Source organism: Pelobates fuscus, chromosome 3, assembly GCF_036172605.1.
Source record: "Pelobates fuscus isolate aPelFus1 chromosome 3, aPelFus1.pri, whole genome shotgun sequence".
Taxonomy (NCBI): domain Eukaryota; kingdom Metazoa; phylum Chordata; class Amphibia; order Anura; family Pelobatidae; genus Pelobates; species Pelobates fuscus.
Genome location: NC_086319.1, coordinates 296,748,870 through 296,772,421, shown reverse-complemented (window position 1 = coordinate 296,772,421; position 23,552 = coordinate 296,748,870). Strand labels below are relative to the sequence as shown.

At 40.3% G+C, this 23,552-nt stretch overlaps 1 protein-coding gene across 1 annotated transcript in view; it reads right to left on the bottom strand.

Annotated features, from left to right (window-relative positions):
• The window catches only part of ITGA11 (integrin subunit alpha 11), a 144,897-nt gene that overhangs the window by 47,104 nt on the left and 74,241 nt on the right, over positions 1-23,552 (bottom strand). The window contains exons 9-13 of the mRNA XM_063448735.1: positions 19,729-19,897; positions 16,048-16,118; positions 14,191-14,335; positions 2,588-2,736; positions 430-570 (exon numbers count right to left, since the gene is read on the bottom strand). Of these exons, the coding sequence (XP_063304805.1) occupies positions 430-570; positions 2,588-2,736; positions 14,191-14,335; positions 16,048-16,118; positions 19,729-19,897 (675 nt within the window). The remainder of the gene's footprint in view (positions 1-429; positions 571-2,587; positions 2,737-14,190; positions 14,336-16,047; positions 16,119-19,728; positions 19,898-23,552) is intronic.

Below are 23,552 nucleotides of genomic sequence, written 5' to 3'. Positions count from 1 at the left end.
CGACCTTATCACTCATCATCTGGAGTTAGCTTGAAGAGTTTCTAATGGTAGTAATTGTTTTCATAGAACATTTCAAGCAGTCTTTTAACTTTTCACTTTGATCACCAACACTGCACATCCACACGTTATTTAGTGAGGTATGTATATATGGTTTGCTTAATAAAGTTTATTATTTTATATTGATCTTTACTGTTTAGAGGTAATCTGAGTGAGGGAGGGTGGTCTTCTTATTTTGAAACTACCAACCCTCACTATCTATATTTATTGTTCAACGTTTAGGGTTATACCTCTGTGACCTCTATCTAACCTCCTATCCTGGGGTTATTCTGTGGATAATAATTACATGTCATCCACTTTGATTAGATTGGCCTTTGCAGGATGTGAAGAAGAGTGCCCATTACTATATTGGGCTGATGAGCAAATACTTACATCTCTCAACAAATATACAGAAACCCTTCCCCTTTCTCGACCATCACTGAAGAACATTGGTGCTCCAACCAACAGAACATCTGTCACCCTATCTCCATCCACATCTACAGAGTCTATTTCACTGCCAAAATAGGATCCAATCTGAAAAGTAAGAATACTTTGGTTAATTGTCTGTTGTACTACAAATCCTTTATTTTCACAGCTCAAAACATTTATTACATCATAAACTCTTATATTGGCCTTATCCACAGTTCATTCATGTTTACACTAACAATATTGTATGTCACATGTTCATTATTGCATTATTTACTACGCATAATTCACTTGGTTTGGTTTCAGACTATTGTTAATCTAGTATATTATTTTGAATTTAACAAGCGGCTCTATTAAAAAATTATAAATTGTCTTACGTTATCATACAAACCCTAGCCAAAATTCTACTAGTAAGGATAACTGTGGACTTCTTGGGTGCCTTGTTTGATGTTCTTACAGGTGAGTGAACCATTCGTGCACATGAAATAAGAAAAAGAGAACAGGAGACAGCAAATAGCATCTGGAGAAGAAAGTGAGAGAGGTAGAAAAGAAAAACAACTAAGTAGAAGAAAGAAAATGAATCAAAAGTACAGATTAGAATCACAGAGTAGTAATTATCAAGTATTGAAGTGGTGATAAAATTAATGTATAAAGCAGATAATATTAGATGGATTGACACACTGACATTTATGAGTTTTTCATTAAAGAATGAATTATGGCGAACTTGAAAATCAAATTGCAAAATTTGGGCAAAAACGACAGGTTAGAAAAACAGCTAAACTGGAAAAAAGAATTGCGATTGGGCTTTTAGTTCCTCACAATTCACCAACATGGTATTTCACAAAAATACAGGCATTTACAAGGGAACTGCATTTTCTAGGTCAAAGTAGATGAACTAGAGAAACACCCCAAGTCAATATTTTTTTTAGCTTAGCTGTTGTCACCTAATATTTTCAATTCCCAATAACTTAAAGGCATTAAAAAGTTACTGTTTAGTTGATATGCCTCCAATAATAACAGGCTTGCATTTAATTAAACATTTTTTTTCCAATTTGCTGTATATCCAAACACAATGAGGAAAAGATGCAGATCTCTTTTCTGGAGCCTCTGCAAGTCCCTCCCCTACTACCCCGCCCAAACTTTCTGTGACTGCCCAATCACAGACTTCCCAATGCAGCTCAATGAGAAGTGTTTGTAAGGCAGGTGCTCTGAGTAATTGCTGCCTCTTGAGCTTAGCTCCACTGAGCTAACCAAACCAGGAAGGAAATCGAGTGAAACAGCCTAGAGGGGAACAGGGAATTCTTTAACCTTCGTGACAGGGTAACACACAAACTCACATCACACCCAAACCTCTGGTTGCCAAGCTTGACATTCCATTGCATAGACATACACAGGGTTATGGACGAAAGTAAGAATTCACTGTGAATTCAAAGCAGTGGAAGCATAGGTTACTTAAGGTTTTTTTTCCACTTCTGCCATTTCGACTTTAGATTTGAAACTCCTCTTTAATTTAGTTTTATTTCTCACTCTGACAGCTTTATTCACTCAAGTCTGAACTGTAGCAAATTAAAATCAGAATTTCAAAATTAAGGTTAAAACAGCTGCTCTGTTGAGTTAAAAAAATTAATTCAGGTATAGTCACTGCATGGCTATTTTAGTAGAATATTTGCCATTAAAAAGCGATTTGGCTACAATCTGGACTTTAGTGAATAGCCCTCATAGTTAAATTGATTTTTCAAATATGGCAACGTTTAAACCTAGTTTATTCTTAATACGGATAGAAAGCTTCCAAAATGACAATAAGCTACTGATCTTTCCTTCATCCAATGTTTTAGAGCTTTTTTCATCCATTTTCTCAAGTCATGTTTTAAGATACATTGGAGGAGATTTAACAAAGTGCTCTGTTCTAAAAGTACAGAAAAAATATGTAAAAGAGATGGAGATACCAATGGGATGTGCCTGGTGAGTCCACTGGTTTCCATGGTGATGGCCCAATATTTTAAAACAGAACATAATACATTTCCCCCAATACCTTTTGTCTGAGCTTGAATTATGGCAGAACTATCTCATTGTATCAAACATGCTGGATTCTTATCTTGGAATGTGCCCAAGAGGTAAGATATACCTGTTCGCCCCGGAGAGCCTGGTGGATAATGAGGTTGTCCATGCCGTGCATGCTGAATAGGATTACTTTCCCTGTGTGGTTGAACCGCGGAGCCCCCGCTACATACAGTCTGCCATGTTGTGATGTCATCACAGAGGTGACAGTGTAACCTAAAAAATGGGAAGAACTCTGAGGCTTTAATGCATATATGGTTACAATGAAAGCTTTATATAATGACATACTTCAAAAATAGAGAATCCCTTTCTATTCATCATTTGAAATGCAAAAATCACTGCAATGGTAAAAAAACAAAAGTCATGTGATACCCTTTGGAGAGCCATGTTGACACAATATTACAACAATTCACAACACTAACATCACAAGTCCAGTACAGGCAAACTAGATGGAGTGCAAGTTCTATGACTCAATGCATGATATTAATTCTGCAAGCACAAGTAATGCCTACAGGTAGCTCTGCCTATTTAGTCTGGACATGTCAGCAGTTTCCTGACCTGCTCCCAAAGTCATATTCGCCCTATAAGTTCCCCTGGTGAAAGCCAGGCAATGCAAGGGTAATCTGGAATTACTGTAGGCCAGACAACATTCAAAAACCTTGAATAAACTGCACAAGGAAGCTCCACAGAAGTCATGATTTCTTAGAAAACGATTGTTGCAAGGCAGAAAATGTCCACTAAATTGTGGTTCAAGAATAGTGTAAAATACATCCACGAATAAAGTACAGAGGGGACAGAGAAAAATATTCCATATTCTAGTGGACATTTTCTGCCTTGTACCTATATATGGTGTACTGATAATGGATAAAGATAAGGATGTAACCTATCCAGTTAACGCTTATTAACAATAGCTCCAAACTCTGGCACAATAACACGTGGCTTTACGGTTTTCATAAAGAACAACTTATTAAATCTTAAATTATAAACTGCTCACTGATGTAGAATTATTAAAAATCTTTATTGAACTTGTATTGAATTATTGTACTAACTCCATTTTAACTGCATACTGTGAATCCTCCATTTTGTCCTCCTAACCTGACTTCTTCAATCCTCCATTTTGTCCTCATAACCTAACTTGTTCATTTTAAAACTACATTACATGACAGAATTTCCCAGCACATCTAATACAATAGACAAAGACTGTATTCTCTATAAAGACATGATTAACTCAGGAACTGCTGACTTTACTGACTTTCCCCTAACTTGCAACATAGTATAATTTGAAGGCCACGAGAACACAGTAGTAATGAAATGTTCTATTCATAAGAGACCTTGCACCTGGACATGAGGCCTGATATCACTGACTGTGTAAAATGACGCTCAAGCCCCCCTTTCCACCGAGTAAACCTCATGCTGGGAAAGATGGCGCCTGAGCCTTCTGTCCACACCCTTGCCCAGAACAATACCACCTCCCGGTGGGAGGACACCTAGCTGGTCACTCAAACCCCTGAGCCAATTAATAATATTGGTGGGTGGACACGAAGTTAGTCACATAATGTTTAATCCAATCAATGATGTTTATTAGTTATTATCTGATATTCAATGATGATGTCATTTTGCTTTTAAAAAGATCTGCACAACTGTTTTCCAACCAGATTGTATTAAATTTTCTGAAGTGCTTTTAACCTGAACTCCATGTGTCAGTGTGAGCTTACTTCTGCGTATACGCAATTTAATCATCTCAGATTTGGACAGGAACAGATAGACATTTAAACATATTTGTTTATTTCTAAATTAATCTACATCAATTTGGCGCATCCAACGTGGGGCATCGGGCTATGTCTGGCCGGTGAGCCGTCCTAAGGAAGATGCTGTTGGACGGGGGAATCCTGGGGGTAGGAAGGGAGACTGATCACCTCCAAGTACACGGTAGAGACTTCTGCAGAGCCACCGGTATGTTCCAGCCCCTTTGATTGACCCGTCCACGTGTCTGTGACTGCTTCCCGGGAGGACATCAAAGACAGGTAATATCTTGCCCGGTGTCTCGTTACTCATTTGTTTACCTGCATTTTAGTCTATCTGTTGCCTGGGTGTGTTTGAATTGTTTGCCTGTTTCCCCATTTTGAGATAAAGGGGGGGTGGACCTGCAGGGGATTTGCCTGGGGTTCTGTCTTGCTTGTTTTCCCCTTTTTGGGATAAAGGGGGGGTGGACCTGAGGGGATTTGCCTGGGTCTTCAGTGTGTCTGTCTATCTGTTTGTATTTTACCCCTTTTGGGAAAAAGGGGGGTTGACCTGTGGATGTGTTCCTGGGGGTCTTCTGTTGCCTGTTTACTTCTTTTAGGAGCCTCGTGGCTGTGGCTGTAAGGAAAAAGAAGTTTGTGGAACTGTGGGATCTGTGTAGAATCATAGTTTCCTGTGATCCAATTTTGTGTCACTTTGATAGCCTAGCTAGCTTCACTGTGCGCGTTCGGACTATCCAGCTCTAGTTGAGTTGGGGACGTCCTGACCCGGACCATCCAGCTCTAGTTGAGTTGGGGACGTCCTGACCCGGACCCTTCGGCTCTAGTTGAGCTGAAGGTCCACTGATTATTTAATTGTGGTAGGAGACTTAGCCTTGTGGCAGGGGACTTTGTTTCCTGGGGGAATTCAGGCAGGCATTGCTTGTTTTTCGCATCACGTGGTAGTGAGACTTATAAAGTGGGTTTTATAGGGGCACTACGGGAGTGAGGATAGACGTGGCCACATTCTTGTGGACTGCAGAGTAGAGGGAGGCTGACGGAACTCGGACCGGTGTCAGTTGTTTTCCGTGGCCGCTGGTAGTGAGACTTATGAAAGTCGTTCTCCGAGCGGGGACACTACGAGGTTGAGGGAGGTGACTTTGGAGTAAGCACACGAGTAAAGGAAAGGAATTATTGTTGATTTTATTTGAACTGTAATGCATGCACTGTATTTCAATTGTATTGTTGTCTTGTCTGTTTAATTAGGAGTCTCATGAACTCCTGTGTCTGTCTCTAAGGATTTTTCCTTGCCTTTTCCCTTTTCTATACTTCCTATATTATTATTCTATCCTCTCCTATTTCTATTGTGAGAGAAGTGATTGGTCACACACTTCTCACCTCCAATTAGTGACTAGTCTACGTTTTGGGAAGACGCACTGGGGGGGGACCCACCCCTCTCGAGTGTCAGTCCACCATTGTAGACACTGTTTCAAACCTTTTCCCCCTATATCTGGGACGCCTGTATAGGAGGGGAATGGAACAGGGTTAGAAAAGCCCAATAAGGGCTGGCTAGCGCGTGTGATCTAGTTGAAGATAGAGATTGCTAAAGTGTGTAAAATTGCTGTGCCTTCATGTGGTAGATAACTAACAGAGAAGAAAGCAAGCTTACTGGTACAGAGTAACAATGCTATTCAGCAGGAAGGTAGGGTTGAGGAAGAACTAGATCACAAAGGGTTAAGAATGTATGTATATTATAATAATTGTTTTTGTATTTTGTGTTAGCCATTACCCTGGTAGAGGGTGGGGGTTTTGTATTGAGTTTCACTGAAGAGTATTAAATGTTGTGTTTTTGTGTCTCTTTGCTTGCAATAATTGTAACGTAACTGTCCTTCCAGCGCTGACATGGTTAAAAAAACTTCATGCTGGCTCTCTCCTTGCCTTCTGTGAGACGCGAGGGGGGAGAGGGAGGGGTGACATTCCTGGTTTTTCAGTTCTGCGTTCAGTAAAATTATTCAGAAACTAATAAGATTTAGCAATGGAACAAAGTATTTTCTCCAAGACTGTTGTATAAGATAAGGAGTCAGGGATGTAGCTCAATGTTTATTACGAAGTTTAGGAAAGTGAATCTGATGCAGGAATAGAGAATTATTTGGACGAGTTAAAAATGTAAAGGCAAGTGTGATTTGTTGCATTGCTATGCAATGTGGATAGAGGGAATATGCAAAGTTGTTAAGCTAGATTGTGAAGAGGAAAAGTGATTAATGGCTGTAGGTATATTGTTTGCATTCCGTGAGTTTATTTATTTATTTTATTTATTTATTTATTTTCCGCCCGTGTATTGTGTCATGCTCATCCTATCTTAAAGACATGCTGTCTTCCTTAATTCCCATATATTATGAACAAAAAGGTTACGGTTACTAGAATTATCCTACTATTAGTTTCCCTATATCAGGAAAGTGTCTGTGACAAGTAATGGTTAATATGTAGATAGAATATATATGTCTATCGTTTCACGTATAAGTAACAAGTGTGTTTTAGCTTTGTGTACAAAGATTGATAACATGCTGAAAGAAGGGTTATCTTAAAGAACATTTACTAAAAGAAAGTTCTAATAAACCAAGATTTCTTGAACAAATGAATAAGCCAAGTTTAAAGACTGACTAACATAATTTTTGTTGTAAGCCCAGATATTTTATTATTGCATATGCATAGGAATTGAGACTTTGGGCATTATAGTATATTAATTCTAGATCTGTTACTAGCAGCAAGTGCTTAGCCTTATGCCTATCCCACGCATGCTTAAAACACTTCTACTGAGTTAACCTCTACCACTCCAGTTGGAAGGCTATTCCATGCATCCACTACCCTCTCAGTAATGTAATACTTCCTGATATTATTTTTAAACCTTGGTCCCTCTATTTTTGAGACTATGTCCTCTTGTTATGGTAGTTTTCCTTCTTTTAAATATAGTCTCCACTTTTACTGTGTTGTTTCCCTTTATGTATTTAAAAATGCTTTTATCATATTTCCCCTGTCTCGTCTTTTCACCAAGCTATACCTGTCAAGATCCTTTAACCTTTCCTGGTGAATTTTACCCTGCAATCCATGAACCAGTTTAGTAGCCCTTCTTTGAACTCTCTCTAAGGTATCCATATCCTTCTGAAGATATGGTCTCCAGTACTGTATCCAGTACTCTGCACTTCCCTCTTCCTACTGCTAATACCTCTCCCTATGCAACCAAGCATTCTGCTAGCATTCCCTGCTGCTCTATTACATTGTACATTGTCATTAACAGCCAGAAACTGGAGTACAAGAAGTGTGAATTAATGTATAGCCATTTATAAGCTTAACAAAATCTCCATTATCTTTTCCATTTATTTTGCAGAAGGCAATGTTATTTGTCTATTTTGTATGTTTTAAAAATACATTATCAGTAAAGAGTAGAATAAATTTTATCCCATTTACGAGACATAAAATTGTGATAATGTATATTTGTGATATAAGTAGAAATTACATTTTGAGATGTTAGATATAAATTATTAAATTAAGAACGAGAGTCAGGGATAGCGTCTGTCTCCGCGGGCACAAGACCCCGTGTGGAGAAGTGGTGGGCAAGCCATCATGGGCCACCCATGGGAGTGAAACGTTCGAGGCTTGTGGAGACGAGATGAGCATGTTAGCCTTTTATTATTTTTCTCTAGGGAAAGCTTAGGGCCAGTTAAAAGTTGTTGTACATGGGCTATTTGCAGCCTCCATTGCATTTCTACCTAGTCTTGATTTCTGATGTCTCCTCCATTGCTACATCACCTGTCTGCTCCCTTACCTGCCCACCCCCGCTTATTCCTCCCACCGATCCCTCCCCTTCATCTGCAGTCCCCCACTTTCCCCTACTGCCCCTCCCTCTACTCCACCTTCTCCTCCTCCTTCTTCCTGCTCTTACTCCTCCCTCCTCTTCCTACTCCTCCCTCTACTCCACCTTCTCCTCTCTCCTCCTACTTCTCCTCTTCTCCTCCTCCTACTCCTCCCTCTACTCCACCTTCTCCTCTCTCCTCCTACTTCTCCTCTACTCCTCCTCCTACTCCTCCCTCTACTCCACCTTCTCCTCTCTCCTCCTACTTCTCCTCTACTCCTCCTCCTACTCCTCCCTCTACTCCACTTTCTCCTCCTCCTACTCCTTCTTCCTGCTCTTACTCCTCCTTCTTCTTCTTCCTACTCCTCCCTCTACTCCACTTTCTCCTCCTACTCCTCCCTCTACTCCACCTTCTCCTCTCTCCTCCTACTTCCCCTCTACTCCTCCTCCTACTCCTCCCTCTACTCCACTTTCTCCTTCCACTCCACCTTCTCCTCTCTCCTCCTACTTCTCCTCTATTCCTCCTCCTCCTCCTCCTACTCCTTCCTCTTCTCCTTCTCCTACTCCACCTTCTTCCCTCTCACTCTATCCACTACTCATTCTTCCATCTCCCCACCACCATATCTATATCCCTTATATGCTTCCTCCCTTCTTATTCCTTACCAATTTCCTCCACCCATAGACAACTCTGCCTCTACCTGACGACATTATATTTTTGAAGAGATGTTGCTCTGGCCACTCTTCCGCCACTTCCCAGGGGGGAATACCACACTAACGAAAAATTATTCAGACATGAAAGAATTGTTTTGGGCACTCTCAAGGAAATAGTGCGGCCCTGACCCAGATTCCCATGGAAGTAAGGGAGGTGGCTGTCCCTCATGTTTTTTCTTCACTAAGTCCCCAGAAATCTCATGAAAGGAACTTGACTCATTAGAACAAAACATGAACATTCAATTTACAAATCTCTACAGAGGGGGGTCAGCAAGAGAACAGTGAATAGAAAGACAAAGTAGCTTTACCAGATCCTGACTCCACTCTGTTTGCGGATAAAGAGGAAAGGTACCATACTGGATTTGCTGTTGCTACAGAAGATCAGGTACGTCAAGCACCTTCACTTTCCTCACTCACATCTGCTCAAGACGCTGAATTGACAGCCTTCTCAGTGGCATACAAAATGCCTGAAGGAAGACATGCCAATATCTACACTGACTCAAGACATGCCCTGGGTGCAGCACATTATTTTGGATCAATCTGGAAGATAAGAAGCACCACTCAGCTGACTAAAAGCTGCCAACCAAGCCACAAGTGCACCAAGGGAAGTGGACAGAATGGTGTCCGCTAAAGAAACTTCCATACTCACCATGTAGATCCTACCTACAGATCTCAAGCTTCTGAAAGAATGACAAGCAGCTACTGACCCTGAAGAAATACAAAGCTGGAAAAACAGAAAGGGGCAACCCTTGAAGACGGGCTGTACTCCAACGCTCTTAAGCTCTGTTTACCCAAAAACATGTACTGGGCAGTGAGCCCATGGAACTTTATACCTATCCAAGACCCTCATGAACTCTTTGATCTCTAAAATACCCCTAAGCACCTAGCTAACTCTCAATATCCCTTTCAAGAATCCAGATGACAAAGAGCTACTGGGTCAAATATGCACTAGTTATCATAGACATTTTGTCAGGATGGCCAGAAGCCTAGCCGGTCATCAATGTGACAACCAAGACCATATACCCAATAGTGCATTGTGAAAGTTGCAGAGATCACTCAGTGGATTCATTGTTCCAGATTCAAGACTCTCTCTGCAACATGAGAAGTGACATTTGTTGATTTTGACACACTTTTGACTCTAAAGAAAAAAATGACTTGTTAAATAAAAAGATACCAGCAAGTAGGTGTTTGATGGCCATAATAATGCCTGACCACCTGCCATCGATGGAAAGCCGAGGACCCCAAAAGGAGACCTCGTGAAGCTGAAGGGATCCAAATGCCAAGCTTCCTCAGGATTATTTGCCCATCCTGAGTTTGTGGTGATATTAATATTGACTAAATGATCCGAGTCCACCTACGCTGATGTAGCGTGGGACAGGTTTAATACTACACCCTAGCCAAGGTTATTATGTCAATACACATAATACATGACAAGGTACTCTTGACACACCACATTCATGCTTCAGAACATAAAAAGGAGCACCCCTCTAAAGGGAAAGTTTGATTGATATATATATATATATATATTGATGCCATAGGTGTGCCAAGGGGGGTACCAGATGATTTTGCAGTAAAAGGAAAGTTTGAGTCCATTTTCCCAACCGTCACTGCTAATAATAATAATAATATTTTGATTTGCATTTATTATACCTATTGCAACCAACAACGTTTACCTGTCACCATGACTACTTGTGCCTATATTCCAGATAACACAAGTCCATATGGTAATGTAAGCTTGTCTATTTATGATGTCCCTCTGAAGAACTAAGAAGACTTTAAGAACCGTTACTTCATAGGGTTTCTGTGCCTTGGGTTAACACGTCTTCCTGATACTAACTTAATAAAGTTTTTATCTCTTAGAATATTAACATTTCATAGGGGGGACTGATGTAGAATTATTAAAAATCTTTATTGAACTTGTATTGAATTATTGTACTAACTCCATTTTAACTGCATACTGTGAATCCTCCATTTTGTCCTCCTAACCTGACTTCTTCAATCCTCCATTTTGTCCTCATAACCTAACTTGTTCATTTTAAAACTACATTACATGACAGAATTTCCCAGCACATCTAATACAATAGACAAAGACTGTATTCTCTATAAAGACATGATTAACTCAGGAACTGCTGACTTTACTGACTTTCCCCTAACTTGCAACATAGTATAATTTGAAGGCCACGAGAACACAGTAGTAATGAAATGTTCTATTCATAAGAGACCTTGCACCTGGACATGAGGCCTGATATCACTGACTGTGTAAAATGACGCTCAAGCCCCCCTTTCCACCGAGTAAACCTCATGCTGGGAAAGATGGCGCCTGAGCCTTCTGTCCACACCCTTGCCCAGAACAATACCACCTCCCGGTGGGAGGACACCTAGCTGGTCACTCAAACCCCTGAGCCAATTAATAATATTGGTGGGTGGACACGAAGTTAGTCACATAATGTTTAATCCAATCAATGATGTTTATTAGTTATTATCTGATATTCAATGATGATGTCATTTTGCTTTTAAAAAGATCTGCACAACTGTTTTCCAACCAGATTGTATTAAATTTTCTGAAGTGCTTTTAACCTGAACTCCATGTGTCAGTGTGAGCTTACTTCTGCGTATACGCAATTTAATCATCTCAGATTTGGACAGGAACAGATAGACATTTAAACATATTTGTTTATTTCTAAATTAATCTACATCACTCCCCATAAACATTATAATGGTTAGAACCATTACAATTCATTTGACCCAGGGTTATAAGTGGGCTTTAATATTTCTCCTATTGCCTTACCTTATAAATTGTCTTAGTCTATGTTGCCTCTACATGAATCCATACAGCGTGACATTAAGTGCTCTTAGTTAGAGGCAAATACAAGAGGCGATGGAAAAAGCAAGGTGTCTGTTTCTAAGAAAATCAATGTGACATAACTGGCTTTTTCAAGAAATATCACAATGTCAGGTCTTTTTGTGTTTATAACTATAATTAGATGCTCTGATCCTTCCTTCTATGAACTGGTCCTAGTAGCATTGAGAAACATATATCAGGAAAGGAAGGGGTTATTTTGAGGTGAGAAGTACTGGAGATCAGATACAGGAGCCAAATGAGTATTTCAATGACTAGTTTGGCTCATAGCTGCTGGCTTTACGCCTTCCAAAACATTATTGTACAAGCTGGAAGTATGGGGAATAGACAATCTTAAATCCAGGAGTAGCTCTCATAACTCCCACTGTAGCCAGTGCTGGGTCTGTGGTGTGGTGAGCAGCTCTGGGCAAGGGGCCAGGCTGCCTTTCCACAAGACCCAAAGAAATAGGATCCATCCTGAATCTTGCGGAATATAAAACACTTATTTTCCCCCCAACTATTTTCCGAGCAGGTTTCCAAGACATGGATCAAGATACAGAGCTGGGCATTAACTAACAATTTGCCCGAGGACCAGTACTGTGAGAACGTGCCACAGTCAATTTCTGGTCTCCTGTCACGCAACAGCCATCATATGCAATTTCTTTTACAAAAACAATCTGTGGACTTAGAGGGCAAAATGAAAGATTTGTTATGGAGGTAAATACATTATAAAGGTGACCTTAAATAGTAATAACATGTTACCTCTAACATCACTAAATATACACAGAATTGACATTTAAAGGCAAAACCACAAAATACATTCGTCACTTGCACATTCACGTCAGTCTCAGCCATAGTGGATGTTGTTCCTGCCAAGCATCTAAATGCAACCTCAATCCCATTATTGTTAACATATTGAAATCTCTGTGGTATGCAATGAATAGGGAGGGAGGGAGGGATTTGCACTATTAATCATAGTTACATTTGTAAATTTATAATTAGTATCATCTCACAGCCTGGAAAATGAATTCATACTGCTATTTATATGAAATAATACATGTATCTTGCAAAAGGATAGGGAAACATACTTTGTGCATATGTTTGTGTAATAACTACCTAATAATTTGTCTTGTGTACCAATCAGCAGTTTTAAATGAGACCGCTTGCAAAATTACAATTTTAACAACTGCTTTACAAAAATAAGCTTGCCTGTCTCTAGTATAGATTTCATGTCCTATACAGGAAATCTGAACACATTTGAGCCGAACAGGCATCCTGAATATCTGTGGAAACTGGCGTGTTTTTCTCTTTTGCTGAACGTTTGTGCATTCAGATAGTCACACACATTAAAAAAGAGTTGAATTAGATCCGATTTCTAGAGAGAGAGATTTGTTTACTTTCAAATCAATGGATTAGAACACATATGTGTACCAACACTGTCTCTTACAGGGTTTCTTGTCCGTTTTAGCTTTAATATAAATGTGTACAGTTAATTAAATGGAGTATACATCTAATCACCACAATATGCATTGTAAACGGTGTATATTTTTATAATGTTAGATGGATGAATGTGCAAAAAGTTTCATATCCAGTTGGAAGGACCCATTGTATATTGGTAAGTGTTATTAACACAATTGCAAATTTTTGCTAATATAATAGAGACTTGGGAGAGTGAAATAGTATCTGTAAATAGCCTGGGCGCAACATAAGGTTCTATTCTGAAACATTTGCATTGTTCATAAAATGTTAGTCTTAATTAGGCCCACACACAATTAAAATGGCGGGTTTTGCAGTAGATCTTTTTCTTTACCTCTCGGATCCTGCAATATGCCTCACAAATACAACTGCCCTTTTGACAGATATGCCTCAATAACAGGCATTCAAAATAATTGTTCTAAGTCGACAGCCCTGAGATTAGGCCCAGGTCCTCCGATACTTTTACAGACACAGACAACCAGTTGTGTATTTTGAAATGGTGCTACAATAGGCATGAAAGATCTTGGGCACCCCCTAATTTAAATGTACCAGCCCCTTCCAGCCAAGGCCACACCTCTTCCTGTTAACTTACACACATTTTGACCAGCACACACTCTCAGATACACTGACATACACACACATACACTCACTGATTTGACACAATCTGACACACATACAATCGTTTAGACACACACTGACAGACGCATACACTCACTGACAGACGCATACACTTACTGACAGATGCGCACAATCACTCAGACACACACACTTACAAACACTCACTGACACACACACACACACATACTCACTGACAGACACACACTCACTCTTACTAAAATTTACTGACACACACTCACTCACATCCACTGACACACACTCACACTTACATTCACTGACACACACTCACATTCACTGACACACACTCACACCCTCACATTCACTGACACACACACATTTTCCCCCAACACTCACAATTATTATTTGAAACTAAAAGAAATTTAGTTTTGTACATCAAAAGCCTCAATGACTTAGCCTTTTGCTTTAACATGGCTTCCTATCCCAGTCCCTCCCATTACCAAGGTAAGCTCCATGGTTTTTCAATTCATCCGGGAACTCTTTCAGGTAAGATTCTCTCCGTGGTATCACCTTTCCACTGCTGGTTTCTTTTAGGACGGCTCCATTCCAGTCGTAAGCTCCAACAGCACCCAATAAAATTCCATCCTGAAAAAGACATTAAATTGTAACAGTAACACATTTTTACGAGTAACAGCAGCCTCTCTCGTTACCAGCCCTGGTACCACCAGATCACTCAAGTTCAAAACCTCTCCCATCCCAGGGTCTCATCTATTAATAGAGCATGAGATGGGATACTATTGAAAAGGGTTTTCCTGTTTAGTCTTCAGAAGTTCTCCACCAGCCACTGATTATGCTCGCTATACGTCTTAATATAGCAGATGAAATACTAGGCAACAATTATACACTTCCCATCTATAAACTCCAGACCCATGATTTGCTTAGAGTACAAAGTTTTAACAGTTCTACTTGGTAATTCCATGTTGGATATTCTGAATTGGCCTTACCTGATATCAAAGCTACTACTTAGTGAACTCAGCAGTACTTACTTTGTGCCAAACGGCAGAATGTGAGGGAAGGAGAGCCCGTTGCCAGTGTCATGTCCTATTACTGGTGGGATGGAAGTTTACAGCTAGTGTCTCCATGCCGTTCTGCCCACAGTATTTTAACATATTCTATATTGGTTTGTTACTTGTACCTTAGTATGCTACAACTATGTGTTTAGCACATTCAAAATTCAACCAAGTTAAAACTACTGTTTTCAAAATATCCCTGTATCGGTTGGGAAATAGTCAAAATGCACTTATAATTTATGTATTATAAAAGGCTCCACAAACCATTAACGGGATTGATTTACAAACTTTTGGTAATTAAATATTTCATGGCACAAATTGCGGCAATTGATGATTTGTTATAGAAAATAATTTGGTAACGTAAGTAACTTCATTAACCTCATTATTTCCCAACTGTACATTTTTGTCGCACACAGCCAAAAGACGTTTGCAAAAATGTATATATTCAAAAGATTTTAACACTTTATTCACTAAACCAAACAACCATTAATTTCAACTCATAACAAATAAATACTACAGGGAATTAGAATATTAGGCAAACGGTGCATTGCCTGATTAAAAAAAGACTATACGCAAATCCAATCACCTCGAAAATAAAAAAAAGTTTAGAATTCAGCAAAAAATAAAATATATAATGTTATATATTTTAGGCAGTTTACTTGTATATGTTTAGTTGTTTTTGATAAATGGTTTAAGACACATATATTTCTTGCACATTATATAGTCTGCTTTAACTGATGTCAATTTTTTCCACTCTTGTTTTATCGCCTGTGACCACATGTGCTATTATACAAACAAGTGATAAATAAGATTTTCATAAGCTGTTTTAAATTAAAATTAAGAGATAAACCAGAACATTTGAAGCATCTTTCCTATGATTTATTACTTTCAAATACAATTTTATTGAAATAAGCCCAATGTATTTTGCTTAAAATGGAAAGTTCTTTTTTTTTTTTTTTTTAACCATATTAAGTAACTTAATTTCCTGACAGTGGAAAAGTATTTAGCATGGTCCTGCATGGTTTATAGCACTCTTTTAAATTTCTTAGGTGACCTCATTTGCGCACACACATACAGAATCCAACATTTGCAACTGAAAGGTGATGAGTCCGAGAAATCTCACCACATCAACTATTATTGAGCATGGGGGCGTACAGACACATTTTAATACCTCCCAGACAAACCTGGCAAAGAAGAATGCATGTCTATGTAAAAGAACTCTTGTATTTTTATAGTTACATTTTGGGATTGTGACTTTTCCATTCAAATTAAACAAGTAGCACTCACCTCCACCACGTGAGATGAAAACCCAGCCTGAGACATCTCCAGCCCAAAGGATGTCTCATTCTTGTTAGTTCCTGAAATTATTAAGATAAATTCACAGATTCCATTACAAAGAGCCAACGTATCTCGCAAGCAGTGCAAGTGGGTCACTGAAGCGTGCAACTTGCATAGCACATGTCAATGTAGAAAGGGTGAGCCAAGAAACATTTGTTTTGGTGGTTGACATGTTGAGCTTTTGGAAAAGGATGTGAAGAGGAGGAATTAGTGATCACATCTAGATCTGATTCTTGGAAAACAGGATGCATTGCATAATAACCCAAGATGAAATAATGAATGGAGAGTGGGGTCTGGTATAATGTTCATGGAAGAGAAGCGCAGATAGTAGATGGGTTATAAAAAAGCAACATACTTTAAATTAAGTGAAACCTCAAAGTATACTTGGTAAATTATTTAATAAAAATAATATATAATGGGATTAACACTGAAATCTCCATGGGATTACTGTTCTATATCCTTTTCAGACATGGTCTTTATAAACAGACGGGTAGTTTTTAATTGACCCAGCATATATTAATCAAAGTCATTTTACAGAAATATTTTTATTTTTCCTATTTTTATGGTTCGTTTGTGTCTGTATAGTTATGATATTGTAAATGTCCGCATATAAATATAAAATGTTTCAGAGGTGAACTAGTCTGCAATAATAAAACATATTCAATCAGTAACAAAGTAAATTAGTTGTCCTTCACTCTCATTTGTAACGCAGCTTGATTTAAATATAGACGTATGAAGCTGACACTTCTCTCCCCAAGTTTCTATTACAGAATAAATAAACTACCCCCAGCAAAACTGCCAGTTAAAAGTATTTTTGACATTTATTAGCAACTCAACATGAACACCATGGTACATTTCAACACCTAATTTGATCTTTCACCATTTGGTGTTGAAACGTTGACAGTTTGTTCTTGTTGGATGGCCAATAAAATATTTTCTAACAGGCTGTTACATGGTAACTCTTTATACAATATGCAGAGTTCTAACCAGAGGACCATGCAGTATATAGTAATGTAAAAACAATGTAAAGAATGATATTTGAGAACTAGTTGGGTTCTGAATGATCATAAATGTCACATTTTAATATATATATATATATATATATATACACACACACAGTATCTTACAAAAGTGAGTACACCCCTCACATTTTTGCAAATATTTTATTATATCTTTTCATGTGACAACACTGAAGAAATGACACTCTGCTACAATATAAAGTAGTAAGTGTACAGCCTGTATAACAATGTAAATTTGCTGTCCCCTCAAAATAACTCAACACACAGCCATTAATGTCTAAACCGTTGGCAACAAAAGTGAATATACCTCTAAGCGGAAATGTCCAAATTGGGTCCAAAGTGTCAATATTTTGTGTGGCCCCCATTATTTTCCAGCACTGCCTTAACCCTCATGGGCATGGAGTTCACCAGAGCTTCACAGTTGCCACTGGAGTCCTCTTCTACTCCTCCATGACGACATCACGGAGCTGGTGGTTGTTAGAGACCTTGCGCTCTCCCACCTTCTGTTTGAGGATGCCCCAGAGATGCTCAGTAGGGTTTTTTGGTCTGGAGACATGCTTGGCCAGTCCATCACCTTTACCTTCAGCTTCTTTAGCAAGGCAGTGGTCGTCTTGGAGGTGTGTTTGGGGTCGTTATTATGTTGGAATACTGCCCTGCGGCCAAGTCTCCAAAGGGAGGGGATCATGCTCTGCTTCAGTATGTCACAGTACATGTTGGCATTCATGGCCCCCCTTAATGAACTGTAGCTCCCCAGTGCTGGCAGCACTCATGCAGGCCCAGACCATGACACTCCCACCACCATGCTTGGTTGTAGGAAAGACACACTTGTCTTTGTACTCCTCACCTGGTTGCCGCTACACACTCTTGACACCATCTGAACCAAAAAGTTTATAAGTTTCCAGTAATCCATGTCCCTAGTCTGCTTGTCTTCAGCAAACTGTTTGCGGGCTTTCTTGTGCATCATCTTTAGAAGAGACTTCCTTCTGGGACGACAGCCATGCAGACCAATTTGATGCAGTGTGTGGCGTATGGTCTGAGCACTGACAGGCTGACCCCTAACCCCTTCATCCTCTGTAGCAATGCTGGCAGCACTCATACATCTATTTCCCAAAGACAACCTCAGGATATGACGATAAACACGTGCACTAAACTTCTTTGGTCGACCATGGTGAGGCTTGTTCTGAGTTGAACCTGTCCTGTGAAACCGCTGTATGGTCTTGCCCACGGTGCTGCAGCTCAGTTTCAGGATCTTGGCAATCTTCTTATAGCCTAGGCCATCTTTATGTAGAGCAACAATTCTTTTTTTCAGATCCTCAGAGTGTTCTTTGCCATGAGGTGCCATGTTAAACTTCCAGTGACCAGTATGAGAGAGTGTGAGAGCGATAACTCCAAATTTAACACACCTGCTCCCCATTCACACCTGAGACCTTGTAACACTAACGAGTTACATGACACCAGGGAGGGAAAATTGATAATTGGGCCCAATTTGGACATTTCCACTTAGGGATGTGCACACTGTTTAGGCATTAATGGCTGTGTGTTGAGTTACTTTGAAGGGGCAGCAAATTTACACTGTTATACAGGCTGTAAACTTTACATTGTTGCAGAGTGCCATTTCTTCAGTGTTGTCTCATGAAAAGATATATTAAAATATTTACAAAAATGTGAGGGGTGTACTCACTTTTGTAAGATACTGTATATGTGTACACTTGTATATTTAGGTGTTTGTATATGTATTGGCATTGGTACTTACTCTAATTCTGTTCTCATAGCTTTCATATTCTGTGAGGTATGACTCTGATAGTAAATTGTTTTTTAGAATTTCTCCATACAGTTGACGGAGTTCAAACTGACAATATTTAGCCTTTGTCATAATTACTGGGTGCTATACAATGTGCTGTATAGAAGTGTATTTGGTGTTAATATTTATGTAACAGATAGCTCACATGCTGGTGTTATTATTTACGTAACTGTCATCTTCTAGCCTACTTCATTTATATCTATATTAGATGTCTTTGATGCTTGCTTCTGTTATGGTTGTAAACATACGCCATTTTCTTTAAAAAAAACAAAAAACCGGTTTCGTATAATTTTTGAGTGTATCTCCTCATACACCTCTGTGATCCGTGGGGAGTAATTGCAAAAAAAAAAAAAAACCATAAATAAATAACTGTGAATGCAGGGAGGCGATAGAAAAGACCTAGGCTTACACTTGCAGGTGCACTCTAAGTACTGGCTGCAAGCCAGTAAACTGTTAACAAGTGATAATGACAACAAGGGGGAGATCTAAACAGAGAAAGAAAGATCATAATGGAACTATAAAAAGATAAATGATAGAGATATGCAAAGTTATCGTTGTCCATAGAATGAATAACAATGTTAAGGTGTTTAAAGGCACAATTATTACCAATTAAAATGTTTTAAAATGTTGCTAGAAAAAAATAAACACTGGAGCATTGAACTAAAAATATACCTCCTTTTTTCTTTCTGTAATACATTGTCGATATATTTACGATATGATATGGCTTTTGCACAAGCCTAACAATGTTAATTTACCATTCGATCTGCCATTGCAAAAATAAAGAATTAAAAAAAATATATATATATATACCTCCTTCCAAACTGAATATTCTTTCCCCAAGTGCATCCACTATGTCTTTCAAGGCAGCCTCATCGGTTACATTGAAGAAGTGCTTTTCATCAGGGTCACTGGCGATGAATTTTATTTCATTCAGGAATGCTTCAGGGTTAATACCTCGTCTATTGTAGTAGCCCAGAACCTGAGAGTACAAAAGATAAAGTACTGAGCTACAATATGTATCACAAGTAAAGAAAGCAGTGGTTTCAGATGAATCATGGATTTACTGTAGCCCATATAGCCATGGGAGAACTGAACATTGAAATGGAGAGAGAGGTGTATAAGAACGCCTGTTAGTACAGTTTTGCAGTAGTGAAGTGACAGGCAGGAATTGTGCAAGGTTTATGCTAGCCCAACACTGTGTGGGCTTGTGTATGGGCTGGTGGACTAGGAGGCTGAGCGGCTTCCAGACTAGGATGAATATGTATGAAGTCCCTCAAATTATTTGCTAGGACATCGAACAGTGTCTGAGTCTCTTTCACATGCACAGATCTTTTGACTGGTCTTTCATCCTATATACTGATGGAAATTACTAATTATGCGCAATGCGGACATTTGGATGCTTCAGAATGTCTGAAGTGCCGAATTGCCAAAGTCCGAATTTCGGAAGTGCCGGACCGAAACGAACTGCCAAAATTCGGAAGTGCCGAAGTGCTTCGGATTTCTGAAAAGTGGCAAAACAAGAGATGGAGGGAAAATTACGTGATTGATGACAGGAATCTTGACCAATAAGCTAATTCCTGGCACTGGGATTCCATTAGATTGTGTAAGTGGCTGTGGTGGCAATCCTGGCACTGGAAGCCCTATAAATGTGTAAGTGGTTGTGGTGGTTAGGGGTAGGGTTAGGGAGCCCTACAGATATTCCGAATTCCGAAGTTTCGAATTGCCTAAGTCTCGAATTGCCGAAGTCCCAAATTGCCAAAGTTCCGAATTTCGGAAGTGCTGAACCAAAACGAATTGCAGAATTTTTTACTTGCCCGAATTTCCGAACTGAACCGAACCTAATTTTTTGCCCATGCACATCCCTAAAATCTATCATATCACTATATATTGCATGCTCCATATACGTAGGGACATCCATAGTGAGGTCTGAGTTCTATGTGCAAAAAAGGCAATTTGTTTATTCTTGCCCCCAGGCCATGAGTTGCCAGACCCCCACTGTGACGGACCACCTGGCAACCCAACCGGATAGCTCCGGCAATTGCCGCTTCCTAGTAATCCTTGAGTACCATATGCACAGCACCGGACACCATAACCACCGTTAACCCCAGCTTGGTTGGGGCCTCGCTGTCCTCCACCCACCCTGGACCCAAGACCAGGATCTAGCTTCCAGTGGGTAGACCTCTCCTAGTCTAGAGAGCATAGCAGGCTGCTCTTACAAGAGCAATCATTGTAATCCAAGGGAGCATAGTGATTATAGAAATCCCCAGAGTGAATATAGCTCTCCAAGCCCCCAAACATGAGCCTAGGCTTCATGAAGGGTAAAACAAATCTGTTTAATGGGCACTCCCCCCTGGACCTGAGAGTAGACTACAGTAAAAACATACACACGATTACAATGGCTCTCAGGTCCAGGACACTCCCATACAAAATAGGTCAATCCCTCCCCTGTGCCTGGGAGATAATGGAGTCAGCACTGTATTAAACTCAATTATCTCCAGACACAGAACACATACATTTTTACATAAAACCCCAAATACCTTTAAACACACAAAATCCCTACAAAAGTTACATCCACTGATAGCCCCGGTCGGGGTGACCAACATATCCAAAAATCACCCAGATCGGTTCGGGGGTTCAGGAATTTCCTTCAAGTCATATTTTTTTTATTTTTTTTTTGGTCGTGCTTGAGAATACAATACATCCTGCGTTGCCACAACAACAGACGCGAGGATCTGTAGAACATACAGAGATACATGTAGGATGACATTGAGAACAGTTAGAGATAATATTATGCATCTTGAGAACACAGCACGAAATGTTATATTTAGGGTAATAGAGATAGTGAAACATAGCACTTGGCTGGCTAGGTGAAGAATGTCTTCGTGACTAAACGGTTTCATTGCGTGCTAGGTAGATTAGTAAAAACGATTAAACCGAACCGTTTTGTAGAATAAACATGAATTAGTCAAGATAATGTAGGTGGTCCATATAGTAGCACTAGTGGTTTGCACATCACGGGTGACCAACTGACAGGATTAACTAAGTAAGGTTTTAACTGCTTAGCAATAACATAAAACAATAAAATAAAGCTGGTATCTCGTTTGTTAGCAAAATGCGTAGTGTGACCTGGATGTACTGGTCGTTAAAACTAGGTAAAGCAGTTAAAACAGTTAAACAGTTATGTGCTTGAACATTATAGTAAGATTATAACACTGCATAGCGTAGGGAGGAGATAGCCTGAATTTAGCATTTCAAGGTAGTAATGTGGTATCACAAATAGAGAGGTTCAACACAAGGGTTCCACTTAGTACGCTAGGCATACCAGTAATATTATGTTATTATGAAAAAACCTGGAGCCGAGTAAAACTTTGAAAAATGCAACTACACATATTAGAACAGTCCTAAGAATGCCCATGTGGGGCGGTATAGTGGGTGCTTCAGCCAATACCTAGCGCCGGTAAGTCCCGGGTGCTGTCCTTATTTGTCCCTCCTTTGTCCCTGCCTTGGGGGTCGGCTCCGGCGGTGCCCTGTGGAGCATGCAACTGCACAGTTACTTGTGTGGCGATGTTCTTTGGGTAGAGTCGATTCCTGCTGCGCGGCATGTCGGGATTTTGGTCGGTTGTGTTACTCTTTTGCGTTGCTTGTTTTGTATTCCTGGTTGGTTTAAGTCGCGGGTGGAAATGCGCGCCCGGTAGACATGGCACCGTTCTCCTTCTTAGGGCCCGTCGGTATCTGTGTTGCCGGACGGCCATCTTGGATGCTTGTGGTATCTGCCTGTAGTAGTTGCGTCGTGCTGCAGGCCGTATCCACGAGGTCACCGTTCTTTCTGCTTGGTGGCGACTAGCTCCTCTGCTATGCAGAGTATCCCTGATGAGTGTGCAGAGCTGGTCAAATGTCTCCAGGGGGGACCTGGGTAGCTGGGTGCGGGTGCTCCGCTCTCTATGTTCATGCTGGGCGGCCATCTTGGTTGTGCCCTGTGTGCTTGTTCTCCCGATATGTTGTGTGGCTGGTTCGCCTGCTTTCCATCCTGGTCGTTTGTCACCAGTGGGGACCAGGATAACCCCGCCGGTCCAAAGGGGAGGGGGGGTGAGTGGAAGTGGTATCGCTTAAGGGCTCTCGTGCCAGGGAGAGCGGCCACCTCTCCCCGGCTTCAGTCCCAGTAGGCCGCATTTCAGTCTCCGTGCTCCTGGCCTCGACAGGCCCCGGGGTGGTATCGTTGGGTTCAGGGGGGGCACCCCCGACGTGGGTGGCGCACCCCTGGGTGACTTTGGGGCTATATAGCCGCTGATTTTGTCCCGGATTATGCCCGCTCGGCAGGAGCTTGAGTCAGACGCGTCTGTACCGCTCGGTAGTCAGGCTCCGCCCCTCAAGTCATAATTTGACCAACCGCACGCATATTCCCATGCCCAAAACAGTTCCAGAGAATCAGGGCTTGCGGTTAGTCTAGTTCAGTAGTTTAAAAAACGAACAAACTACCGAACATTGTCAATGTTCTTACCCTGGAGCTTATTCCCCTCATCCAGACGAACGATTCCACCAAACAGTGCCCTTCTAAGTTGTGTAGAACCGAACGCAGGCGATGATTAAGGGAGTTCCTGTGTCTGATTTTAGTTCCAGGAACTCGACGACCAAAC